This window comes from Cervus canadensis, chromosome 21 (assembly GCF_019320065.1).
Source record: "Cervus canadensis isolate Bull #8, Minnesota chromosome 21, ASM1932006v1, whole genome shotgun sequence".
Taxonomy (NCBI): Eukaryota; Metazoa; Chordata; class Mammalia; order Artiodactyla; family Cervidae; genus Cervus; species Cervus canadensis.
Window position 1 is genome coordinate 17,536,537 of NC_057406.1, and position 13,193 is coordinate 17,549,729.

The window sequence follows — 13,193 nt, forward strand, 5'->3', positions numbered from 1 at the left end:
AAAGTCTTTCCAAGAAAAACAAAGGACAGAAGAAAAGCAGTGTTATCAAGGACCTCAATATACAATCAATACATTAACCTAAAGCCACAGAATCCCCAAAGGACAAACATAATAAAAATTGATGGTAACAACAAAAAAACCTGAAAATTTTGGAATCTGTGTTTTGCACTGTGGAGAACTAGGTTCACATGTTGGGTTATTAATATGACGAGATACAGACACAGCATTACTTCAATACAAAAGGAGGAAGACACCAGGCCCACATCAAACAAGTTATGGCCTCTTTCAGGGCAAAGATCAACAAGAGCTCAAAGCTGCAAATATCAGAGGTGCCTGAGCACTGTGTTCTGATCTTAAACCAGAGAAGACAGAACCTGGGGAAGTTCTGTCACAAGAGTGAGGTGTTCAAGTTTGCAGAGTTAAGACTGAGCCTCCTCTGGCTGTTCTGTGCTCTCAGGTCCCAGCTTCCTGCACAACCTCTCATCTTCCTCCAGGTTTGCTGTTCAGTAGGCATCATCCCCCTCTCCTTGTGCTTCACCTCTGTTCTTCCCTCACTGAGGTGCCTCCATTTTCCAGGTTTAGTCCATTTGCAAGAGAGACAACAACCTGAGCCATAGGAGGGACCTCAGGGTCCAGGTCTTCAGGAAATTACTATCTCTGCAACTGTGCCAGATCCTGAGAGACCCACAATTTTCTATATCTCAGCTTCCACTTAGGGCTCTTTAAGTGTGTGTTTGTGCTGAGTCATGTCTGACTCTTTGCAACTCCTATGGACTCCTCTTTCCATGGGATTCACCAGGAAGAATATGGGAGTTGTGATTTCCTCCTCCAGGGATCTTCCCAAGTCAGGGATCAAACCTGTGTCTCTTGGATTTCCTTCATTAACAGGTGGATTATTTGCCACTGAGCCACCAGAAAAACCCCCATAGGGCTCTTTGATCCCAAGGGAGTGTCCCCTCTCGCTGTTATAGATTTGGGGCTCAATTGTATCCAGGGAAGTAAGAGAGTGTAGATGACCATGTTGGTTTTCATAACCTTTGATCTAGATCACATCCTTATTTCTCTCTCTCTGACCAAGACTGCCTCCTCTCTTCTCCCTGTAGCTGTGATGAATCCGCCTCCAGACCAACTCTCAGGTCCTCTGACCTTCAGCCTCACCTGTCCCTAGACCCTTCTGGCTCTTCCACCATCACTCCTGGCTCCTACTGTTTTGATTGGAACAGAGCACTCTGAGGCCTGAGGTGTAGGAAATATCTCTGTTGGATATGGTCAAATACCATACCTCTCAGAGATCCACAAAGATCAAAGTATCTTCCTGGAAGACCAAACCTGCCTTCTACTCTTGGGCTGCCTGTTCACCCACTTTCTCGGAACTTTCCATTCTCTCAACCATTAGACACTGCACTGACTGTACCTGAGCAGATGACTCCTGAGTCCTCGTGATGACCACAATTGTGCTGTCCCCAGTCCCCAGCAGGGCACTTCCACACCTGGGACTCCTTTCCTTGACAGTTCACATTGTCCATCCAGATGCGCCCTGATCCTGCCCCGAAGTGAGCAGACCCCACGGCACTGAGGGCTTCTCCACAGCCCAGCTGCCTGCACACCACACGGGCATCATCCAGGTCCCAGTCATCATCACAGATGGTGCCCCAGGAGCCCTGGTCAAGGATCTCCACTCTCCCGGCGCAGCGAGTACCCCCATCCACCAGGCGGAGCTGTCTGCTGCCTGAGGAGAGAGAAAAGGGAAACGGACCATTGGCAGGGGGGAATGAGAAGGGTTTTCTGGTCCTGTCAGCCCTTCACCTGAGCAGTTGGTCGTGTTCTCTCTGAGGCTGCAGAGCCTTCTGGTTCTGACACAGAGTCATTGAACTAGAGTAGCACCTGGGTCAAGTCTAGTTTCTTATAGTAGGCATAAGAGAATAATAAGATTGAAAACTTGGAAAAAACAGGCAATATTAAGTTGAAAATAATCTAGATGTAATGTGAGACAGAAGATGTTACATAGGTTCTGTCAGTGTTAATTTTCTGCATAGTAGCTGAAAAAGACATATAGGCAATATTAGGCTCTGTACCCTGAGAGTTAAATGAGTTCAGAGTCACAGGAATGAGATGACAGCTGGATGGATTCCCTATAAACACACAAACTTTGGTGTCCTTGACCTGAGAGCTAAAGGGATTAGACTAAAGGGAGAGGAGGAAAGAACTGGCCTTATCAGAAGCCTCAGGGAGCAGCCAAGAATCCTCTACCATTAGAATCGTTCTCTTTGGAGGTCATTCAAAACTGAAAAACAAATGTTCCATGATACACCATGGTTAACCCCAGAATATTTCCCTTATGATTTTAGACTTTTAAGGTCTGCATATTGACTGTAGAAGAAAGAAATCTCTTTGAGTAGACTGGGAAGTCTTGCAGGAGAGAGAATTTCAGGTGATTTTGATGGACCTTGGCCAGATTCTGATGTGAATCATAGAATTTTTTGCTTTTTTCCCCTAATGAATGCAATTTCTCCTTGGGTTTCATGTTAGGAATCACTATTATCAAATTTTGGAGTACTTTTTCTCTAATGGGAAATACATATGTTTATCCACACCACAAAGCAGAAATAGGTTATATTCTTGCTCTGAAAGCACTTGAACAATTCTGACAGACTCTCTCTATTATTCTCTCCTTTTATATATAAAAAGTGATGTAAAGAAAGGCTAAATTATTCTAGCAATATTGCACTTTATGTATATGACCAGAACAGAATAAAACCTAAAATATCTTACTTCAATGAAGAAAAGAGGAGTTCACAGCAGGCCAATGGTCCTTTTTACATATTAAAAAAAAGCTGAAAAATGTTAAAAGAAAGTGAAAGTAAAAGTATTAGAAATCTGTGAATACAATATGGAGTAAATAATCTACAATTCCAAAGAATGGAGATTATTTCAGTGTTACCCAAGGATCTAAAGCTTCTTTTTCTCTGGAGGAATTTCCCAATTGGTTGCATAGGATAGTGGTTCAGAATCTGGGCTCAGGTAAGCCAAGGACACCTGTTGGAACAGATAAACCAGCAATAATTTGGGGTTACCTAGTGCTGAGGTGGGATGACAAAATTGGAGACTTGAGAGCCTCTCTCAAAGAGCAGGTTTTCTCTTCAAATATCTGCACAGTACACAAGCTGTGAAGGGCTGGAGGCCAAAGAACTATGTCAAAAATTTTGGAGAGCAGAGTGGATATTCCCTAATTCTCTTGGGTACTGAACTACAAAACATCCAGACTTTCAATTGAAATCTCTGAAAGCATTTTCCATAGGGACAGAGAAATCAGAGGTGGACTGAATGCTATCAAAATTGCAATCCAGACTTGTTACAGCTCAGTTCTAGGTTGTATTTAGATATTTGGGTGCTATGCACCCTTTCAGCTAAACAAAAGGTGAATTCTTTACAGTGTTAGTAAAAGTAGCTGGGTATCTTGTCGTGTCTGACTCTTTGCGACCCCATAGACTGCAGTATGCCAGGGTTCCCTGTCCTTCACTATCTCCCTGAGTTTGCTTAAACTCATGTCCATTGAGTCAGTGATGTCATCCAACCATCTCATCTTCCGTCACCCCTTCTCCTCTTGCTCTTAATCTTTCCCAGCATCAGGGTCTTCTCCAGTGATTCAGCTCTTCGCATCAAGTAGCCAAATTATTGGAGCTTCAGTTTCATCATCAGTCCTTCCAATGAATATTCAGGGTTGATTTCCTTTAAGATCAACTGGTTTGATCTCCTTGCTGTCCAAGGGACTCTCAAGAGTCTTCTCTAGCACTTCAAAAGCATCACTTCTTTGGTGCTCAGCCTTCTTTATGGTCCATCTCTCACATACATACATAACTACTGGAAAATCCATAGCTTTGACTATATGGACTTTTGTTGGAAAATTGATAACTCTGCTTTTCATTATACTGTTTAGATTTGTCATAGCTTTTCTTCCAAGGAGCAGTCGTCTTTTAATTTCATGGCTGCAGTCACCATCTGCAGTGATTTTGGAGCCCTAGAAAATAAAATTTGTCCACTGTTTCCACATTTTCCCCATTTGTTTGCCATGAAGTAATGGAAGTGGATGCCATGATCTTTGTTTTTTGAATGTTGAGCTTTAAGCCAGCTTTTTCACTCTCTTCTTTCACTTTCATCAGAGGCTCTTTAGTTCTTTTTGCTTTCTGCCATAAGGGTGGTGTCATCTGCATATCTGAGATTATTGACATTTCTCCCAGCAATCTTAATTCCAGCTTAACTCCAGCATTTCACATGATGTACTCTGCATAGAAGTTAAATAAGCTGGATGACAATATTTAGCCTTGAAGTACTCCTTATCGGTTTTGAACCAGTCTGTTGTTCCATGTCTGATTCTAACTGTTGCTTCTTGACCTGCATACAGGTTTCTCAGTAGATAGGTAAGGTGGTCTTGTATTCCCATCTCTTTAGGAATTTTTGGTCACATGGTGGGTAATTAAGATGAAGAAACACAGAAGTACCATTACTTCAGTCAAAAGGAGGAAGACACTCTGACTCACACCAAGCTCACTATGGCTTCTTTTAGGGCTAAGTGTTCAAAGCTATAAATAACATCGGAGGTGCTTGACCACTGTGTTCTTATCTTAGAACTGAGAAGACAGAGTCTGGGAGGTTCTGTCACAGAGTGACTTATTCAAGTTTGCAGAGTTGGAGACGGAATCTTCTTTGTTCTGTGTTCTCAGGTGTCAGGTTACTACATCTTTCATGTAGATTACATCCTTATTTCCCTTCCTCTGACCAAGACTGCTTCCTCTCTCCTCTCTGTAGCTGTGATGCATCTGCCTCCAGACTAACTCTCAGGGCCTCTGACCTTCAGCCTCACCTTCCCCCAGACCCTTCTGGTTCCTCATCCATCACTCTGGGCTCCTACTGTTTTGACTGGAACAGAGCACTATGTGGCCTTGAGGTATAGGAAATGTCTCTATTGGATGAGGTATTTGGCCTCTCAGAGATCCACAAAGATCAAAGTATCTTCCTGTAAGACCAAACTCACTCTCTGTTCTTGCACTGAAAATTCCCCTCTGAAAGCTAGATGGAATCAGTTTGATAAAAGGCAAAGGCGAGGAATTTGGGTCCTTAGATGCCCAGAAATGGGCAAATATTGAGCCTCTGAATGGGAAAAGAGAGAGAGAAGAAACTTTAAAGAAAATGTAGCTAAACTGTTGCATAGATCCAATATTTAACTGGAAAGCAGGTATTTCATGGAAAACTTTAGAATCCATCTTCATGTGGTTTTATTAAAAATACAGTTTTTTTTTTAGAGTTGGCCACGTCCCAGGGATTATGGTAGACGCTGAGAATGTAAGTTACAATAAAACAGTGTTCTTATCTTTGTAGGGCTTTATTTTTAGCAAAAGAGAAAAACAAGTAGATAGTTTTAAGCCCTCTGAAAAGTTTATGAGAGACTTGGGTAACAACTACAACCAAAAAAAGGACATTGCTTCTTTAGAAAGTTATTTATTTCTATGAATCAACCCCACTTAAGCCAAAATGAAAATTGTAGTCAGACATATCCTTGTCTGGTCTCTTGCTATGTGGATATTCTGTGTCTTTAGGCACACACAGCATCCTCCACACCACACCTGGACCCTCAGTGAATGCCATACCGTCCTTTGTCAGCTACCACTGCCAGTCCCCTCCCTCCCAGCTACTATATCTTTTCTTCTGTCTTCTTGAAAAATTATATGTCCCCTTACTTCCATTCTTATCAATAAGCCCCCAAACCAATTCTCTTATATTATTGAAGTCATTAAGTGTAAACTTACCACAAAACGTGCAAATTAATATTTTATTGCCTCCACTATACACTTGTCAGCACATGGCCAAGTGTTCCTCCAAAGTTCAAGTTTAAATATGTGTTTTAAACAGAGGATCTTTTCTAGTAACAATGAAAGGAGAACCTATGACTCAGAGCAATTCATTCACAGTTCTCTGGTCCTACCAACCAAAAAGCTATGAGTATTTACATCTAAATTTTCAAAGGAGACTTGCAATTTGACATAAATGTGTAAGTCCCTCTCTAAATGTTCAGTGATATCTCCTGTGCCTCCACTCCTACTAATCCAGTCCAAAGTAGTGTCATAGGATACATACATACACCTCCACTCAGAAAGGTGCATCCTCATTCTTATTCCTCCCTCCTGTGGGTTCACTATGCAAAGGAAGTGTGTGTGTGTGATTTGTAAATGTTTCAGTTTTTCAAAAAATGAAATATAGAAAAATTAAGAAGCTTGATTTTAATTGAGATAATAAATGAAACTACACAAAATAAGTCCACTGGAGGCAAAAAGAAAATCAGAGACTTATAAGAGAAAAATAAATGAAACCCATCCCTCACAGATACTATATACCTAGGGAGGATGGATAGATGTCTCAGATCTCTTTAGCCCAGGTACCGCTTATTGCTCTTTCAGTCAGATACCAACTTCCTTGCAACTTTCCATTCACTCAGCCACTGGACAATACACTGACCATACCTGAGCAGACGACTCCTGCATCTTCTCCATGATCACAATTGTGCCGACCCCAGCCCTGGGAAGGGCACTTCCACACATGGGACTCCTTTCCTGTGCATTTCAGATCATCCAGCCAGATGGGCCCTCTTCCCACCCCGAAGTGAGCAAAGTCCATGGCTCTGAGGGCTTCTCCACAGTTCAACTGCTTGCACACCACGTGGGCATCGTTCAGGTCCCAGCCGTCATCACAGATGGTGCCCCAGGAGCCCTGGTCAAGGATCTCCACTCTCCCAGCGCAGCGACTGCCCCCATTCATCAGGCGGAGCTGTCTGCTGTCTGAGGAGAGAGAAATGGGACAATGGGGCATTGATCTGGGAAATGAGAAGGGTCTTCTATACTGTGGGATCCACACCTGAGCAGTTGCGGGTGCTGTCCTCTGAGGCTGCAAAGTCTGCTGCTTCAGACACAGAGTTGTTGCACTGAGCTAGCACCTGGGTCTTGTTTATTATAGCAGTGATAAGAGAATAATAAGATTAAAATATGGGGGAAAAAAAACAGGAAAAAAATTACATTGAAAATATTCCCGTGAGTAGTCTAAGACCAAAGATTTTTTATCCATGAATTGTCAGAGATAACCTATTATGACAACAAAGAAAGGTTGAAAGTAAAATGATGGGGAAATGTACATACTAATGTGAATACTAACAGAAAACATGAGTAGGACGTCCTTGGTTGTCCAGTGGTTAAGAATTTGCCCACCAATGCAGGGGACATGTGTTCAATACTTGATCTGGGGAGATTCCTACATGCTTTGGGGCAGTTAATCCTGTGCACCACAACTACTGAGCCTGTGTTCTAGAGCACTCAAGTTACAACTATTGGAGCCTGTGTGTCTAGAGCCTTGTTGTGCAACAAGAGAAGACACTACAAGGAGAAGCCCATGCACAACAAAGAGTAGGCCTTGCTCCAGACACCTAGAGAGAGGGGAAGAAAAAGCCTGTATGCAACGATGAAGACCCAGGGCAACCAAAAAATAAATAAATAAATAAAAATTTTTAAAAAGAAAAAAAGAAAACTGGACTAGCTCTATTAATATTGTGGAAAGTAGACTTTAAAATAAGATTTACTAATTGAATTAAAGAGGGACTTTTCATGATGATAATGGGGTAAAGTCTTAATAAAAATATTATGAGTATCAAGATCCAAGAAAGATGTCAGAACATAGGTTTGAAATATACTTGATAGAATGAAAAGAAGAAACACAAAATCACAATCAAAATGGGGGAATTTTAACACATCTTTTTCAATAGCATGCAGACCAAGCATTAAAAAAAGAAAGAAGTGGGGAATACGTGTAAATCTATGGCTGATTCATATCAATGTATGACAAAACCCACTGAAATGTTGTGAAGTAATTAGCCTCCAACTAATAAAAAAAAAAGAAAAAAAAAAAAGAAAGAAGAATATACAAAATGTAAAACAACACATTCAACATATCTAACTAAATAACAAATATACCAAAAGTAGAATTCACTTTTTTCTCAGGTACATATGAAACATTCTCCAGGTTTGATCACATCTTGGGTCGCAAATCAAGCCTTGGTAAATTTAGGAAAATTGAAATTGTAACAAGCATTTTTTCTGACCACAATGGTATAAGATTAGGTATCAGTTATAGGGGAAAAAACTGTAAAAAACTCAAACACATGGAGGATAAACAATACATTTCTAAATAACCAAGAGGGCACTGAAAGAAGAAATTAAAAAATACCTGAAAAAAATGACAATGAAAACATGACAACTCAAAGCCTACAGGATGCAGTAAAAGCAGTGCTAAATGGGAAGTTTATAGCAGTATAAGCTTACCTCAAAAAACAAGAAAAACATCAAATAGACAACCTAACCTTAACACCTAGCGTAACTAGAAAAAGAAGAACAAAAAATTTCTAAGTTAGAAGGAAAGAAATCATAAAGATCACAGCAGAAATAAATGGAAAAGAAGGAAACAGTAGCAAAGATTAATAAAACTAAAAGGCTGGTTCTCTGAGAAGATAAACAAAATTGAAACACCATTAGACTCATCAAGAAAAAAAGAAGATTCAATTCAATAACATTGCAGATGAAAAAGCAGAAGTTACAACAGACAATGCAGAAATACAAAGGATCAAAAGAAACTACTACAAGCCAATAAAATGAACAGCCTGGAAGAAATGGACAAATTCTTAGAAAAGTATAACTTTTCAAGACTGAACCCGGAAGAAATAAAGAATAAAACAGACCAATCACATGCACTGAAATTGAAACTGTGATCAAAAGTCTTCAAACAAACAAAATCCCATGGCCAGATAGCTTCACAGGTGAATTCTACCAAATGTTTAGAGAAGAGCTAACATCCTCCTGAAACTCTTCCAGAAAACTACAGAGGGAAAACTCCCAAACTCATTGTTTGAGGCCACCATCACACTGATACCAAAACCAGACAAAGATATCATGAAAAATGAAAATTGCAGGTGACTATCACTGATGACCATAGATGCAAAATTTTTCAACAAAATTTTAGCAAACAAAATCTAACACATTAAAAGGATCATATACCATGATCAAGTGGGGCTAATCCTAGGGATGCAAGGATTCTTCAATATATGCAAACCAATCAATGTGATACACCATATTAACAAACTAAAAGATAAAAGCCATATGATCATCTCAATAGATGCAGGGGAAGCTTTCAAAAAAATGCAACATCCATTTATGACCAAAAAAACACTCTCCAGAAAATCAGCATACAAGGAACCTACCTACCTCAACATAATAAAGGCCAAATATGACAGACTCACAGCAAACATTATTCTCTCTCAGGGAGAAAAACTGAAAGCATTTCCTCTAAGATCAGGAAAAAGACAAGGATGCTCTCACCACTATTGTTCAACATGGTTTTCGAAGTCCTAGCCAGAGCAATCAGAGAAGAAAAAGAAATAAAAGAATCCAGATTGGAAAAGAAAAAGTTAATCTCTCACTGTTTGCAGATGACATGATACTCTACATAAAAAACCCTAAAGATGCCACCAGAAAAATTACTAGAGATAATCAATGAATGTAGTAAAGTTTCAGGATATAAAATGAATACACAGAAATGCCATGCATCCCTATACATTAACAATGAAAAATTAGAAAAAGAAATTAAGGAAACAATCCCATTCACCATTGTAACAAAAAGAATAAAATATGACAGTATCGTACTGGCACAAAAACAGAAATATAGACCAATGGGACAAAATAGAAAGCCCAGAGATAAACCCACACACTTAATGGCAGCTCATCTTTGGCAAAGAAGGCAAGAGTATACAATGAAGAAAAGATAGCAAATAAGTGGAGCTGGAAAAACTGGACAGCTACAGTATAAAAGAATGAAATTAGAACACTTTGTAACACCATACACAAAAATAAACTCAAAATGGATTAGTGATTTAAATGGAAGGCTAGAAACTATAAAGCTCTTAGAGGAAAATATAAGCAGTACACTCTTTGACATAAATCTCAGCAAGATCTTCTTTAACCCACTTCTTAGAGTAATGGAAATTTAAAAAAAAATAATAATAAGCAAATAGGACCTAATTAAACTTAAAAGCTTTTACATACCAAAAGAAACAATAAACAAGATGAAAAGATAGCCCTCAGAATGGGAGAGATTAATTGCAGACAAAGCAACTGAAAGAGGATTAATATTCAAAATACATAAGCAGCTCATACAGTTCAGTATCAGCAAAACAAACAACCTAACCAAAAAATGGGCAGAAGACCAAACAAACATTTCTGCAAAGAAGACAATACAGATGGTAAATAAACACATGAAAAGATGCTCAATAACACTCATTATTGTGTGTATGGGCTCAGTAGTTTCCAACTCTTTTCGATCCCCTGGACTGTAGCCCACCTAGCTCCTCTGTCCATGGAATTTTCCAAGCAAGAATATGGGAGTGGGTTGCCACTGCCCACTCCAGAGGATCTTCCTGACTGAGGGATCAAAACCGTGTCTCTTGCATCTCTTGTATTGGCAGGCAGATTCTTTACCACTGTGACAATTGGGAAGCCATCACTCATCATTCAGTTCAGTTCAGTTCAATTCAGTTCAGTCGCCCATGAATCACAGCACGCCAGGCCTCCCTGTTCATCACCAACTCCCGGAGTTTACTCAAACTCATGTCCATCGAGTTGGTGATGCCATCCAGTCATTCCATCCTCTGTCATCCCCTTCTCCTGCCCCCAATCCCTCCCAGCATCAGGGTCTTTCCAATGAGTCAACTCTTCTCATGAGGTGGCCAAAGTACTGGAGTTTCAGCTTCAGCATCAGTCCTTCCAATGAACAGCCAGGACTGATCTCCTTTAGGATGGACTGGTTGGATCTCCTTGCAGTCCAGGGGACTCTCAAGAGTCTTCTCCATTAGAGAAATTCAAATCAAAACTACAATGAGATTATCACCTCACACCAGTCAGAATGGACATTATCAAAACAAAAAAAAAACAAAAAAAAAATGCTGGAGAGAATGTAGAGAAAGGGGAACCATACTGCACTGCTGATGGGAATGTAAGTTGATAGAGCCACCATGGAGAACAGTATGGAGATTCCTTAACAAACTAGGAATAAAACTACCATATGACTCAGCAGTCCCACTATTGGCATATACCCTGAGAAAATCACAATTCAAAAAGACACATGTACCCCAATGTTTCTTGCAGCACTATTTACAATAACCAGGGCATGGAAGCAACCTATATGTCCATCAACAGATGAATAGATAAAAAAGGTGTGGTACATATATAAATATACAATGAACTATTACTCAGCCATAAAAAGGGATGAATTTGAGTCAGTTGTAGTGAGGTGGATGAACCCAGAGCCTGTTATACAGAGTGAAGTAAGTCAAAAAGAGAAAAACAAATATTGTATATTAACACATACATATGGAACCCATTAATGCATATGTATGGAATCTATTAATAGAAAAATAGTACTGATGAACCTATTTGCAGGGAAGGAACAGAGACGCAGACATAGAGAATGGACTTGTGGACACAGTAGGGCATGGAGAGCGTAGGACAAATTGAAAAAGTAGCATTGACTTACATACACTATCATATGTAAAATAGATAGCTAGTGGGAAGCTGCCGTATAACACAGGGAGCCTAACCTGATGTTCTGTGACATCCTCAAAGGGTGGGATGGGAAGGGTGAGCAAGGCTTAAGAGCTAGAGGGGTGTGTGTGTGTGTGTGTGTGTGTGTGTATATATATATATATATATATATATATATAATATATATATAATTATGACTGATTTGAGTTGCACAGCAGAAATCAACACACTGTAAAGCAATTAAAAATTAATTTAAAAAATTAAAGAGTTTACATTATTATAAATGCCCTAAGAACATTTATCAAAAATGACCATATGATAGGACAAAAACTTTCAGATAATAGAATTCATAAGTGTATTTACTCAGACTACAGTGAAATTAAATTAAGAATTAATAAGAAAATATAGTTAGCAAACCTTATTTGGGGGAATTAAGCAACATCCTTCCCCCAAATTCCTGAGTCTGGGAAAAAATTTAAAAATTAGAAAATACTGTGAAATCATAATAATAAAGATATGACATAAATAAATTCCTCTAATGAAACTAAAGTAGAACCTAAGAGAAATTAGATTTAGAAAAGAAAAAGTATTGAGAATGAAAAAATGTAAACTTCCATTTAAGAAACCAGGAGATGAGAAAGTAAAGGCAAAAAATGTACAGTATTGGATTAATAAAGAAAAGAGCAAAAATTAATGAAAAAGAAGGCAAGTATAAGATAGAGAAAATAGAGCAAAACCTTTCAAATATGCCTCATTGAAAACTAACAAAACACTGAACAATACTAATTAAGAGCAGAGAGAAAATGAAGTTAAAAATACCAAGAATGAAAAAGGACATCATGATAAATCAGATTTTTGGTAATAGATTTTTTTTTTTTTTTTTTTTTGCTTGTTTGATGACCTCCTTGTGGCTTGTAGGATCCTAGTTCTAAAAACAGAGATCGAACTCAGACCCACAACAGTGAAAGTGCCGAAACTTAACACCTAGACCATGTAGTTATATTAATACAATGTACACAATTAACATGGATAAACACGTGGAAGAGCTTTGATTGCTCCACAACATTGCCAACCCTTGTCTTTAAAAAAAAGAAAAAAAAAATAGCAGCCATGTTGACAGGTGTGAAATGATATCTCATTGTGGTTTTGATTTACACTTTCCCAATAATGATTAGTGATGTTGAGCATTTTTTCATTTACTTGTTGGCCATCTCTCTTCTTCAGAGAGATGTCTAATTCAAGTCCTTGTACAATTTTTTTAATTGGTTTATTTGGTTTGGGGGATCTTTTGCTTTTTGTTTTGTTCTTGAGTTGTAGGAATTCCTTATATATTTTGAAAATTAACCCCTTACATGATTTGCTGTGGGTTGCCTTTTCATTCTATAGATGTTTCCTCTTCTGTGCAGAAGTTTTTTAGTTTGATATATTCCCACTTGTCTATTTTTGCTTTGTTGCCTGTTCTCTTGGTATCATGCAACAATGTACTTTTATTTTGTGATGAAACCAAGTTATCACGTATCTATGATGTAATTCCTATCTGGTGATGATGCTACACCATCATAGACA

At 38.9% G+C, this 13,193-nt stretch overlaps 1 protein-coding gene across 1 annotated transcript in view; it reads right to left on the reverse strand.

Moving 5' to 3' along the window:
- LOC122423128 overlaps window positions 1-13,193 on the reverse strand; it is a 168,744-nt gene that overhangs the window by 89,869 nt on the left and 65,682 nt on the right. Inside the window, exons 16-18 of the mRNA XM_043439908.1 lie at window positions 6,907-6,991; window positions 6,505-6,830; window positions 1,415-1,718 (exon numbers count right to left, since the gene is read on the reverse strand). Coding sequence (XP_043295843.1) covers window positions 1,415-1,718; window positions 6,505-6,830; window positions 6,907-6,991 — 715 coding nt within the window. The remainder of the gene's footprint in view (window positions 1-1,414; window positions 1,719-6,504; window positions 6,831-6,906; window positions 6,992-13,193) is intronic.